Source organism: Pollicipes pollicipes, unplaced genomic scaffold, assembly GCF_011947565.3.
Source record: "Pollicipes pollicipes isolate AB1234 unplaced genomic scaffold, Ppol_2.1 Scaffold_6686;HRSCAF=7923_pilon_pilon_pilon, whole genome shotgun sequence".
Classification (NCBI taxonomy): domain Eukaryota; kingdom Metazoa; phylum Arthropoda; class Thecostraca; order Pollicipedomorpha; family Pollicipedidae; genus Pollicipes; species Pollicipes pollicipes.
The window spans coordinates 25,159,898-25,173,822 of record NW_023596921.1 but is presented as its reverse complement, the minus strand read 5'-3'; the positions used below and the strand labels follow the sequence as shown (position 1 = coordinate 25,173,822).

The 13,925-nt window shown below is 50.7% G+C and overlaps 1 protein-coding gene across 2 annotated transcripts in view; it reads right to left on the bottom strand.

Annotated features, from left to right (window-relative positions):
- The window catches only part of LOC119107191 (proton channel OtopLc), a 45,883-nt gene extending 32,217 nt beyond the window's left edge, over positions 1-13,666 (bottom strand). The window contains exon 1 of one of the 2 annotated variants that reach the window (XM_037230584.1): positions 13,546-13,666. Coding sequence is in view for 1 of the 2 variants with exons in the window: in XM_037230583.1 (XP_037086478.1) it covers positions 13,376-13,584 (209 nt within the window). In the remaining variant the exon portion in view is untranslated. Of the gene's footprint in view, positions 1-13,375 lie in introns of both variants that reach the window. The other variant, XM_037230583.1, reaches the window with a different exon arrangement.
- Positions 13,667-13,925: the final 259 nt, after the last annotated feature.

Sequence of the window (13,925 nt, the reverse complement as noted above, 5' to 3'; positions counted from 1 at the left end):
TGAAATTCCTCCTCCACCGACGTTGACCTGGCACAGACGGCCTTCTGTTGGCCATACACGGGCAGTTACGGCGGGGTCCTGCCATGGGGACGCTGAGACAGCTCATGGCTGATGTGAGCGACTTGTCCCGGAGAGACGGGACGTTGCAGGGTTTCAGGACAAAGCGATGAATGAAGCTAGGGAGAGGCTTTTCTTAAAGCTAAGGCTGACTTGGATGACATATACTTCGCAGGTTAATAACCGTTTATCTGTCTGTGTAAGCATCGCCTAAACACGCGTAAACGTCATCCCGTACGCAATCCACGTTGAGTTAATTCACTACCAGGTGACTTAATCTGCTAATACGGAAATCAAGGTGCGATTTGCGCCGCACTGCAGCTTCACGCATGCGCACGAAATCCGGTTTCAGGTGCAGCAAAGCGCATAATTTCTACACGGCATCTTAACCAATAACGAAAACCGAGACATTTTGCAACGTAACGTAGCAGAATCGAGGGAGCGGTGGAGTTTGCAGGCACGAAGCAGATTACACGCTCGCGCGGACCAAATGCCGTGTCGTTTCGGAGAAGGTTGCGGCGTTCCGGCGCCGCACCGATATCGCCATAGCAACCACCGCTGACGGGTTGACACGGGTTGACATCTGTGACGACTCCTTTCGGCGGGCTGAGACGGCCTTGCGAGTCAGGCCATCGGTCTGACATACATCTCGGAATGTCAGCGGCTGCTGACGATCTCAGGCTTCTCCCATGGATCATGTCGTTTCTTTACTGCTCCCAAAACGTAGCGCATTGGCCGGTGCCCCTTTCACCAAATCGTTGCGAATCGGCACACTTAGATGATTATGCGTTAACTGCGTTAACTAGGCACCCATTTCTTATCAGCCTAAGTTTCCCTAGTGACCTTTAACTCTACAACATTTTTGCATACGGTTCCCATGAACAATAGTGCTCTCGTCAGTGCTTCGGCATGCGATTTGAGTTTTCAAGGCCACAGGTTTCTTTTTGAAAAAAGCAGGCTGGGAAGGGTTCAGATGCTAAGACTTTGGGCTAGGTAAAAAGCTGTGCCTTTGTCATGTGAAGGGCAATGCTTCCACGACTTTAATCCGATTTACTTTCGGAGTTGGGAGAGGGGCTAGCAGCAGCGTTGAGAAGCCGGTCCACTCCCACTGTATACAGAACTACGGGCCCAAGCAGCAGCGTTGAGAAGCCGGCCCCTCCCACTGCCTACAGAACTACGGGCCCAAGCAGCAGCGTTGAGAAGCCGGCCCCTCCCACTGTATACAGAACTACGGGCCCATAGCAGCAGCCGTTGAGAAGCCGGCCCCCCCTCCCACTGCATACAGAAACTACGGGCCCAAGCAGGCAGCGTCTGAGGACAATCCGGGCCCACTCCCACGCCTACAGAACTACTACGGGCCCAAGCAGCAGCGTTGAGAAGGCCGGGCCCCATCCACTGCATACAGGAACACGGGCCAAAAGCAGCAGCGTTGAGAAAACGGCCACTCCCACTGCTACAGAAATACGGGCCCAAGGCAGCAAGCGTTGAAAGCCGGCCATCCCACTGCCTACAGACCTACGGGCCCAAAGCCAAGCGCGTTGAGAAGCCGGCCCCTCCCACTGCATACAGAACTACGGGCCCAAGCAGCAGCGTTGAGAAGCCGGCCCCTCCCACTGCATACAGAACTACGGGCCCAGTGGCGACGCTTGACCAGCGGCGATTGAATCAGTAACCATCCAGCGGCGATTGAATCAGTAACCATCCAGCGGCGATTGAAACAGTGACCATCCAGCGGCGATTGAATCAGTAACCATCCAGCGGCGATTGAAACAGTGACCGTCAAGCCGAAACACGATCCAGGACAGCTGAGCTGGACAACTGAACCAGTGACAGTTTATCCGGTGATACCTGTACCATAACGGAATGTGGTCGACTTGTTTGTTGTCCAAAGATACTACAGCGTAAGTGACGTCAAACAGAGCTGGACACGGACTCTGAGATGTGCTGGCTTGGGCTTCCACTGATGCCGCTCTGCATCTCGCACGTACGTACGTACGCGTGGTGGAGGTCGAGGTTACTCGGCCTATGAATGTCTACGTTCCATCAGACGTAGTGAGGCGAGCTGTGGATGGATAAGACATGTCTGGGCTTCTACTTCGAGAGGGCTGAGTAAGATTCCAGATTAAAAGTTGATACTGCTCATTACAATTTTACTTTTTAGAATGGCGATATTACATTATTTTTATAATGTATATGTATGTATATATTTGTATGTGCATATATACAAATGTATAAGCATATATAATACGGTGTATTCTACATATGCTGGAATTATGGGGTTACGGCTCAACTGCCCGGTCCAGCTGCTGCCAGGCTAGTTGTTCTAGTTCAGGTGTCCCGGTTAAATCGTTCTTGGGTCAGTTTTCGCCAGTCTAGTGGTGCCTGTTTCCTGGTTGCCGTTCGGGACTGTGGCGCAGACAGCGAGCGGCCGGCGGCCGGCCGGGCGGCATCTACCTGTCTGCGGCGGCCGGCCTGGCGCCGCTCCCCGGCCCGGGTCGGCCGGCTCCTCACGTCACACACCAGTCGACAGAAGTCCGGCGGCTGGGACAGGAGGAACTGCGGCCGGCCCGGCGCCGCTCCCCGGCCCGGGTCGGCCGGCTCCTCACGTCACACACCAGTTGACAGAACTCCGGCGGCTGGGACAGGAGGAACTGCGGCCGGCCCGGCGCCGCTCCCCGGCCCGGGTCGGCCGACTCCTCACGTCACACACCAGTCGACAGAACTCCGGCGGCTGGGAGAGGAGGAACTGCGGCCCGCCCGGCGCCGCTCCCCGGCCCGGGTCGGCCGGCTCCTCACGCCACACACCAATCGACAGATCTCCGGCGGCTGTGACAGGAGGAACTGCGGCCGGCGCGAACCGGGGCACAATCCGATCACGTGGCCGGCGCGTGCGCTGCAGCAGCACTCGACAACAGGACCACTTTACAGAAGTATCCGGCCACGGAACACCACGCGAATAGCATCGCACGTGGACAGTGGCATGTGCTGCTTGTGATTGATGACCGGAAAATATGCAGTTGTGATCGAGCTTTCCACCTGGTTATGGAGTCAACCGTGAGATTGTTGACGCGAGCGCGGGTGTTGTGACAACTGCAGCTGGCATGCAGCGCACGGCAACTACAGATGCGAAGAAATAGCTGTCCAGCGCTTATGCTCGTCTATTGTGCTGAGAAAATCCCCAGCAAGCATTGTATTCAAAAGTGAACGTGTTTAGATCAGAAAATCTATCATCCAACAGACGTCATTCTTACATCGTCCTAAGCCCATTTGCGTGCTGCAATGAGCCCCATCGCCTAGAACCCCAGCTGTTTCCTGGGTCATGTACATATTAGCAGTCCTCTAGCCTGTGATCTTGAGGCCCGTGGCGTGTGAGCTCCGTCCCTGCGCTGAGGCAGGCCGTGACGTCATGGTTGTCATATTTAGACCAGGTGTGCTAAAGCTAACCGGCGAACGCCATGCACTGAGAAATCTGAAAACAAATTAGTTGGTAGTAAGGCGCACTACAGGCCAGCAGTTTGCTTCATCAGTCTGAAAAGTCGAAAACCGTTTGGATGGAGATTAGCTCATTACATCGGCATAAAATGCCTGGACATGAAGCGAGAGGATAGCATCAGCGCGCTGTACCTCAGTGGGGCGGGTAATAATACCACTCATCTACTAAGCAACACTGGACGTGAAGGTAGTGGAACAGCATAACAGTGTGAAAAGAAGTCGCGCTCTGTACAATGTGAGGCACATCCGCGGACACCGCTGGAGGGCTAGACCAGCAATCAGTACAAGTGGGATATGCGAATCACCTTGTCTTTCAAATACAGTTAGAGGCGTTGTCAATTTAGCGACCTGACTGGCATGGCGACGTGCATTTAAGCCTGTCATGCCGGCCGACCCGCATATTTTCATATGGAGATACACTCGTCATTATACGACGAGAGATCAGCTCCGAGCATAATGAGGAGCATAATAGACCGTCAGTTTATGCAAGAGGTTACCGCCCGGACCTCGAGGACTAATCTGCAAGCGTCGACGTGACATGCACCAATAGCTACCGCCAATGCTGATCTGTGCAGAAGCAGGTACTCGCGCGCTAGCGTCCCATTTTGGCAGCACGGTAGTGTGGTGGAAAAAACTCTTGCAATATGCTCACCACAATTTCTGATAGCCTTCTCTACAGTCCCAAATTTGTCTTCGTCTGCACAATTTTTATGGACTTGTCCTTATTTAATATATTTTGCGACACATAAAAAATCAATTGGCGCATTATACAGAAAAAAACTCAGCAAATACCTAGTTGTGCGATGTTCAGCAACTTTCATAATTTTTCGGCTATAGAACAGGGCATAATTCCTTCGAACAATGAATGAAAAAATCCCTTCGATGTCATACAGTAACACATGGTTCAGAACAGTATTTGGTCTGCGGGATTAAGATATAATACGTCGTCTTTTATTTTTTGGCACAGAACAGCTCAGTTTTCAAACCTTTTCCAGCTTTTTCCAGCAGTTTTCAACCAATGTCCTGCTCCCAACCACTTCACGAGTCATTTTTTTAATGCACTTAATTGAACAATTCAAAAATGGGAACTTTGAATTCCGATATCTTCCGATTCTTGAAATTGTGCATTGCTGTACGTTGCTGTACAAGTACAGTCGATAATTCGTAAAATTTTGTGAGGCAAATCTTAGGGTATGAGAACTCGGATTCAAGTTCGGATTAATATTATAAACTGAAATGCATGCTGCTGTGGCATCGTCACGTTTATGTTCAAGACGCTCCAGGTTCGGCCCCATCACCACATATGATCTTACTGCGTTCAAATGGATTTGAGCCACCACGTGAGTTACTGACGATGAGGGTCTTCGCAGCTAAATGCATCGCATAATCATATCACCATCACCGACAGGCCGAGGACTAGGAGACCGCTCGAAGCGCTTCATACATGGATTATAAAGAGACCGGTGCCAACGCTCCCCTGTCCAGCCTGTGGAGAGCCTCGTTAAGAGACCGGGGTCTTGGAGCGTCCAGTAGCGACGTCAGGTTTCTGGCACTGGAGGGACTTGTGACGGTGTCAGGCTTCTGGGATTGGAGGGGGCTTGTAACGGCGTTAGGCTTCTGGGATTGGAGGGGGCTTGTAACGGCGCTAGGCTTCTGGGATCAGAGGGGACTTGTGACGGCGTCAGGCTTCTGGGATTGGAGGGGACTTGTAATGGCGTCAGGCTTCTAGGATTGGAGAGGGCGTGTGCGGCATCAGGCCTCTGGGATCGGAGGGGGCTTGTGACTGTGTCAAAAACCCGCGATAAAGGAACGGGCTGGATGCGAAAACTGGAGCTGATTGGCTGGTGGCTGAGTAAAAGTGGGTGATTTATGTAAATGTGTATATAAGAAACATAGCGTGTGCTTGAACTACGTTTCGTATCTATCTGCGGTCATCGGTATTGCTTGCTATACCCTGTTTGAATTAGCCGTATTATATTTTTGGTTACTCTTTTGCTACTTGCTTTGCTTGGGTTTTTCATGAGCGTTCCAGAGCGTTGATTGTGGAGGCTCGCTGCCAAGTCGGCAGGGCTGAATTGCAAGTTGGACATGGCGGGGAGGGAGATTTTTACTCATTTTTTTACTCATTATGAGCATATGTCTCTAGCCTAGTGACTGGATATACTACAAAGCCTTTGCCGTTTAAAACCTCAAGGCCAATGGTCTTAATGCTTGAAAATGGAGAAACAGAGTCGGGTCAATGCATGCGCTAGCTGGTAGAGACCAGGCTGTACCCTGGGCATCTCCGCACTGTAAGTATGTGATACGGGTAGTACGCAAATTTTGCCAGCTGATGCAATATGCCCAACACACCATTAAGGATGGTTATCAGCGTATGACATTGTGGCTTCTAGCACATGACTGGCTGTGTAATTTAATTGATCAGCCCAGAATTAAACTGATCCTTGCAGGGCAACCAAAAATTCACTTTAAATTAAGAAGATAGGTGAGGGTTTCCTGGAGTAACAAGCGGCACTTTGCTATGATGATTGAGAAGTGTACTCGAAACCATGTGCTGGACAACGAAAAGCGTAGAACAGCATCATGCAACTTTTCCTCAAGTTGCGTGGTACCACAAGTGCACTTATCAGCAAACGATGACTATGTAATTTTTTTTAGAAAAACTTCGTGCGTTCATCCAGAAACAGCTACAGGCCAACCCGTATGGACCACCCCGTTTAATGGCATGCTCCAAGCGCCTAACATCTTAGCAGGTGGTCCATTCCAGACATGCAGCTCAGTGTGAGGCTGGAGCCCAGCATCTGGCACTCCCTCTGTCGGTTTAATGGCATACCGATATCGCAGAACATGATGAAGCACATGTTCTTCTTGATGGCGTTTGACGCGCGCGACGCGACCCTCACAGTTCTCGTGTTTTGCATTTCGCTTAAAAAACCATAGTAACCATATGCGGTGAGGAAGTGATCAGTGTTTTTCTCACCATGGTCCATCCTTCATCCACCATTCTTCATCTTCCCTGTCATCTTCCCTTCATCTTCCCTGTCATCGTATCTCTGCGGAACTCCCGCAGACAAAGCAAGTCGTGGAACGGGAATCCCAACTCAGCGAACGTCCAACGCCCTGATGCCCCAATACCAACACAATGCCCCGATTTGTTCCCCTTTATCTCAGTTATGGGGACTCCTTGATCTGACTCTGGCTATATCAGGTAACTGCAACGCCTTTTGTTTGGGAAAAGGGGACTCCCAACAATTTTGATAAGGCAAAAACATACCCGGACCCCCCGCTAGCTGCCGGCAGGGAGTCGGAGTCGTAACTGTCTCTCCCAGTGGGAGTCGTAACTGTCACTCCGCTCCTGCCGGCAGGGGCGGAAGACGTAACTGTCCCTCCGCTCCTGCCGCGCTTCCCCTGACCAGCACAGTCCACAGTCTACGAAGGAGAGCCCCACTGACCTTGCATTCATGCCTTTGGTCACGGGGACTATCACGTTGACCCCAGAATAGCGAGAGGCATAACGACAACGACAGGCACGGCAGACGTAGCGACAGTGACAACAAGCATGGCAGACGTAGCGACAGTGACAACAAGCATGGCAGACGTAGCGAGCGACAGTGACGTAGCGACAGTGACGACGACAGGCATGACAGACGTAGCGACAGTGACGACGACAGGCAAAGCAGACGCAGCGACAGTGACGACGACAGGCATAGCAGACGTAGCGACAGTGACGACAACAGGCATGGCAGACGTAGCGACAGTGACGACGACGCAAGACGCATCTCAATACTTTAATCCCGAAACAAAGGAATATATGATTTGCGAGCTCATTTGGCCTACGACTGTTGATTCGTGGCCTTCAGCTGTTTATCAGCTGTTCAGCTGTTGATCTACAGCAAACACTTCTGGGCTTTCATTGCGCACGATATGAGGCCTGTCGGTTCTGGTGCCCCACAGGGACCCGCGCTCGGCTTGGTCCTATACTGTTCGTCTTCATCGATCTCATTGGCGTTCTGACCAGCGACTGTGCAGCTGTGTACACAGGCGATGCTTTCTATCGACGCATAAAATCGCGGCCTTGACGTGCTTAAATTCCAAGAAAATTATGTTGTTCACACCTAAGAAGCCAACCGATATGTCTGAAAGCAAACGAAGGTGCTTGTACTACCTGCTAACTTTATAAGTAGTGTGCTCCACCAAATTAAGCAGTCAGAATTATTTCCTCTCTGATGTTGTAACATAATCAATATGTTCTGGCGACATCAACATACAAATAGCCACTGTGGTATGACCCGCCTCGCACAGCTACAGAAATACTCGACTCGACTCGACTCGGAGGCTTGGGAGTGGCATGTTTTGATAGGCAATCTAACGTGCACTCAAGTGGTGCGGGACGTGATGCCGCACGTGTCACGTGTCATGCGCACACTAGCTGTGAAGATGCTCCTGGCCGATTTCGTCGGTACTTACGCCTTACGTCACGTTTCCGCACTCGGGGCATGTGGCGGCACGGGATGGCATGCTGTGATAAGGAATTAAACGGCCGGTCAGGTTCATGTGCGCGTACGCACGGGTTACGTGTCACTCCCACACCTTTCGAGAACACCAAATTTGCTATTTTTGACAGGTTTACCAGTTTTGTGCCAAATCCCGCATTCAGGACGCGGACCCATTCGAGAGTGGCATGCACTGGTAGGGAATCGAACGGATAATGACGTGGTATAGATTGTCAGGTTGTACGTGTTGTGTGTCACGCGTGCATGAGCCAGCAAGGTGAAGCTGGCCATTTCCGACCGTTGTTCACGTTTTTGTGCGATGTCTCGGCAACCAGAGCAGCTGGAACCATGAGTCAAAACGTAGATAATTGAACATTTCACTTTCTCAACTTAGCGCACCGAAGCAAGCGTGCAAGCGCCTGTTTACTTCTAAAGCAAGGTAATAATCTCGAAGACCTAAATATAGTCTCATTCGCAGATTGTCTTCGGGAGTAACGCTGTGACTTCCAGCAACGTGATTACGAATGCGCGACTGATGTGCACACGCCCATCACTAGGCCAAGGCCAAGGCCAAAACTTGGAACATTGCTATAGCGTAGGTGGGAAATCGTGTCACACATACATTAGGAGAATGCACTGCGACTTCGGACGCATTGAAGTCAACTCTAAAAGGATTTTAGGCGGGCCTTAACTTTGTCAGATGAAAGCGCGAGCTATGATGGTTATCATGAAAATCCCTGCAATAAACATTAAGGCTTATCACCAAAGCTGTACAAGAAACAACCCATGCGTAGCTATTTTGGAACTCAAGAATACCACCCGAAGCTGTGGACAGCTCTGGACGATGATGATGACGCAGAGCGGTGGCTGGTAGGATCCATAAACGAAAACGTTTTGGATGGAATATTGGACTGGATTTCATGGTCCTCCCATGTTAACGGCTCCACCCGTGTCGGTTCCGGCGCCAATGGCTGCTATCCGAGTCCGCCTTTTGGTTTGTTTAAGGCGATATTGGCCACCCATGGTCGAACGCTCCCTGAAAACTGAGCATTGTTCTTGTCACGTGGTTATAAGCGGGACAGCCGTCTGCGCTACGCAGTTCATTTCAAGGCTGCACATTGTCTGGTTACCGAAATGTGACGTTAATCGCACATAGCAGGTGAGTCTTTGGTTGGCGCTCGAGTGCAAGTGCCACCCTAAGATGTAAGCCAGATTACAGTCATTATATAGCAGCTTTTCCGAATTTTCAGAGTCAAGTTTTCCACGTCAGTCTCTATGGTACAGCAACCTTTGCCATAGAGGAAACCGAAATGGTCTCAAGTTTTTTTCTCGAAAAAACTTCCCAGCGGTTTTGACCACGGTGCTTAAATTTCGGGTAAGTAAATTCAAGTAATCTTTTCACATGTGAAAATGGAGCTTTCTGACTCCGGCGCTTTATGATATATGAACTCCTTCTCTCTCGAGGCTATGTCGGTGACGTCTTGCTATAAAAATTGAATAAAACATTTGTTTTTCGTAGAGATGCACCGAAAAAGGTTTTCGCAACTCTTTGTCTCACCTATATGGCTTTGAAGTTTGTCATTATCGTCATGAGGGCTATGCTGGATGAAATGTTGATATTTATGACCAGGTGTGATACTTCGAAGATCAGATGATTTCAATCTTAATGACAATATCTTAAAGCTTTGGAAGGCCTCTCTAACACCGTTTTCCGACTTATGTGACTTGCTTAGTCGTTGATGCATCCGGATGCACCAATGCAACCGTCGCCTTCAGCTATGTGATTTGATGCGACGTACCACAGGTCACATGTTGCCGCTGGCGCCTGTTCGATAGAAGGTTCCAAGAGCTATTCAACGCCGCCGTCCACTTTGTCCTAACATGCGCAGTTCTATAGATCATAGGTGTCTATAAGGTGTCAATTTAACCCCTGTGATCTGAGTTAACCCGCCAAAGGCCACATTCGCCATTGGCAAGCCATACTTTTTGTGCAGCTTGGCAAAACATTTCCATGTCGTCTCCTCCGTGGCTCTAGCTTGCTTAGGTTAACTTACCGGGATTCTCTGTGGCTCACTCATAAGGCGAAGGCGAAAAACCGTAGAACACTTAAGGTGCGGGCACATTTAAATATCTTAGCCATACTCAACCAAACAGCTTTTAAGAATATGCTTGACAAAGAAGGCATAACAAATTTGACGAATTGCGATGACTGCCGCAGAAAATCGTATTAGCGTGCGGCCAGTGGTTTGACGGGTGTGGGCTCACCAAACGCGTAGTTGGTCGGGCGGGTGAGGCCATAAAGTTCCGGCCATCTGAGGTTCAGACACGCCCAAACGCGCAAGCATAATTGGCAAAGCTGCGAATAAAGCTACAGCAGTCTTTCCGCTTATTATTCGTCGCGTTCTGAGGGACTGAATCATGATATGGATCAGTCAAGAAAAGCCCAGATGTGCACGGACGCCGATGTAGAAGGAACTGATAGCAAGCTGTCGAAAAGGGCACATAGTGTTTCCATGTGCTAAGACTAGGAACCACAACCCAGCGACATCTAAAACCATGGACCTGTATTCCAGTAACCACAGAGTGGAATCGTTAAAAAAATTCGGGTGTTGTAAAGAAAACCTTGACAATACTCTGGCATTCAGCTTAAGACCGACCATTAACGAGAATGAAAAATGAAACCTAGACTGTGTTTCTTCACGGGGAAAGCTGATATTATGCAGCACATAAAACCTTCCGACATTCGAGGGGCGGTCGGAATCTGGGGGCTGATGTTTTCTAAAAAGCCATTACATAAATGAGATTTGACACCCGTTTCCAGAGCTGGATTAGAACTGTCAAACCGCTAGGACACCGAAAGCAGTGGGCGTGTGAGATTAAACGAAATTCTTCCGAAACTGCACAAGGAGAAAAGGGCTGCCAGGGTTGCACTGGCAGTTGCTTCCTCATTTTTATCTCGATGACGCAGTAGGGGCAAACAAGTAAATCATGACAAATGATCAAGGGATTTGCCGTTAGCGAGTCTGTACCAAAGATGTCAAAACATCCTAATGATGCCACGAATTTATGGCGGCTCCATGCATTGGCTTCCACTATGTCCCAATTGTTTTAACCAATGAACAAATATTTTGGAGCAGCTGAAACGAATCCAAAAACCCTGCAACCGCTGAAACGGTGCTGCGACACACTAATGAAGCAACACGTTGGCAAAAAATTAGCAACAGGCAAGCCAGAAAAAGGCCAACAGAATTGGCAGCAGAAACTGCCGAAGATAGCTAATGGATTGAAGCGCACAGGCCAGTGTAGACTACGGCGGATACCAGCCGCATACGACTGTGCATACCACGGCGGATATCAGGCGTGCATGTTTCCATTCCATGGTACACATCAAGCGGAGCTAACTGCGTATATCAACCCTGCACTGGATACTGCCCACTGATCGCATGCTCCGCCCCTACGACGCCACATGCAAAGGTCAGTGCCAGCTCGGTCAGTCACAACAAAGACATTTTCCGTGCGTTCGGGTCCTGCCCGGCTCTCAGAATTTTGGATCGACTCAACGTTGCTCTTTTATTTCTGCACATGGGTACCTGGTTTATCCACCATACACCCAATCATAAGCAGCGTAAATGTTCTTCCTGGCTTCGAAGACACCCTAACCGTGCCCAATTTTCCTGCATGTTTGACGTAGTAGCAACGTTTTGTTTGGAGGTACCAGAATGCGTGCTGTGACAGATCAGTTAAAGGCTTCAATGGGCGTGTTAACCATTATTCTAGTGGAACGATGCTTTAGTTAATACGTAACGCGCATATATAAAAACAAACGGTATCAATAGAACAGATGTGCTGATTTCGTATAGCCGGACATGCGGCGATTTGAACATGGTTTTAGGTTTGATGAGTGCTTGTGTTCGATCTGCAACCACTGTCTTCTGGTGACGGGGGGCCACAGCATTTCGACCCAATGGGTTAGCGATAAGAAAAAAAGACGAACGAAAAAAGTGTTCGGGAGCCTACTTGGTTATAAAGGAGACGGTTTCAGCCCATGGTCTCAGCCTATGGTCAAAAATATCAGACAAACAACCTCTTACTCCGACCATTGGTATCCCGAGCAAGTCAGACTAATGCACAATCTAGATCTCCCCCGTTGTTTGCGACTTACAGTGGAATGGCAAATCGCGTGGAAGTTGGGTCAGAAGTATCGAACCAGTGCATAGCTTGCTTTCTACGCACCAGGAAGAGAAAGCGGAAAGGCATCGCCTAAGCTTGTAGTAATTTACTTCGGAAACGTTTGGAGCTCGGTTTTTTAATAAGCCCGGCGAATCCAGCCCGGTTCTGACTGCGACCGCACACGTCCGACAGCGCCCGTACGCACCCGTTCGGTTCATTCGACTATTGTCGCCGACGACGCAGGCGACAACTATTGGTAAAAACTCAGAAACTTTTCAAGATTGCATTTTCGCCGTAAGTGCTATGCCTCGCACCGATCACTGGCTGCCTTACACAGATCATCGACTCTCTCGCACCGACCACTGGATCCCTCGCACCGATCACTGGGTGTCACGCACGGATCACTGGCTGTCTCGCACCGATCATCCACTGCCGGTCCAGTCATACGTAGTGCACCATACAGGGTCAGTCTATTCATTCACCTGACGTGATCGCATGCACGTGGTCCAAGAATGTCAGTCTTTTTAAAGCGCAGTCCAAATCAGGAAACCCCTCTGGCTCTTCAACTCCAGTTCAGTTAAGTTCCGTCGGTTTCAAACGCCGCACACAGCCAGGTGATATCGGATCTCCACCGGCCTGCTGTGCCATTGACGAACGGGAGAAGTGATATTTATACACGCGCTGCGGTCGTGAGGTATTTCAGGTGAACTCAAAGCACACCTCCTTGCGCACTGAATTTGAGCGGTTCAATGCGGGGTCAAAAAGTCGAAAAAATGCCAACCGTGATAAATAATTTCTCGTTTTCAAACACGGTCCAGCCATGCTCCTTGCTTCATGCCACCGTTTACACGTCGGTTTGCTAAATACAATGTCTGCTTCAAGCCTTTTGAATGCGTAAGTTAGAATTACACAGGGCTTAAAAATGATCATTCCATCACACTTAATTGTGTTTTGAGTTACGGCGCCCTCCATAGAGAACAGAAACAATACCTCGTGGCAGCGTTGATGGCCGTGTCACGCTCCTAACGTGGCCAACATGACGCCGACGATCAGCTGGCCGTGCGCCTGCTACCCCGTACCCCTACTTTGTACCCCTACGTGTACTGCCGACCATCTCATACTGACGCCGTGTGGGCCGCCCGTCCCGGCGCGCGCGTACTCACGCGAATACCACCTTCTTGATGCGCTTGAGCGCGTGTCCGACGCCGCCGTTGAGGTGATGGTGGCCACTCGGGCCGCCGTCGGCCGTGCGCCGGTGCAGGAACAGTGCCGGCAGCGACGTCTTGCGCCGGCTGGATTGCATCGACGAGAGCGCCGACGGCGCCGTGCTCACCGGGTTCAGGCGCACCTCTTCCGGCCGGAGGGCGGCCATCGCGTGCTGGCGGCGGGCGCGTCCGACCAGCACTGGCGGCCGGCCGAGATGTGTTCCGCTGACGGCGCGCTCCCCGTCGCCCGCCAGCCCCGACTCCGCACTGGCCGCCGCCGGCGGCGCAGGGCCGGCGCCGCCCCGCCGGCCACCAGCGCGACGCCGCCCGACTCCCGGGCGAGGGTCGGGTGCGGACGCGGGGAACCCAGCGAGGCGGGCGAGTGTGGGGCGAATCGCTGAATGCCGAAAAAATGTGGCTTGTGCGTGCAGAGTCTGGCTGAATGCGTTTTCATGAACGTTCTTTTCACAGAAAGCCTGGTGTGATTTTAGAAAATTTGACGTGCCAT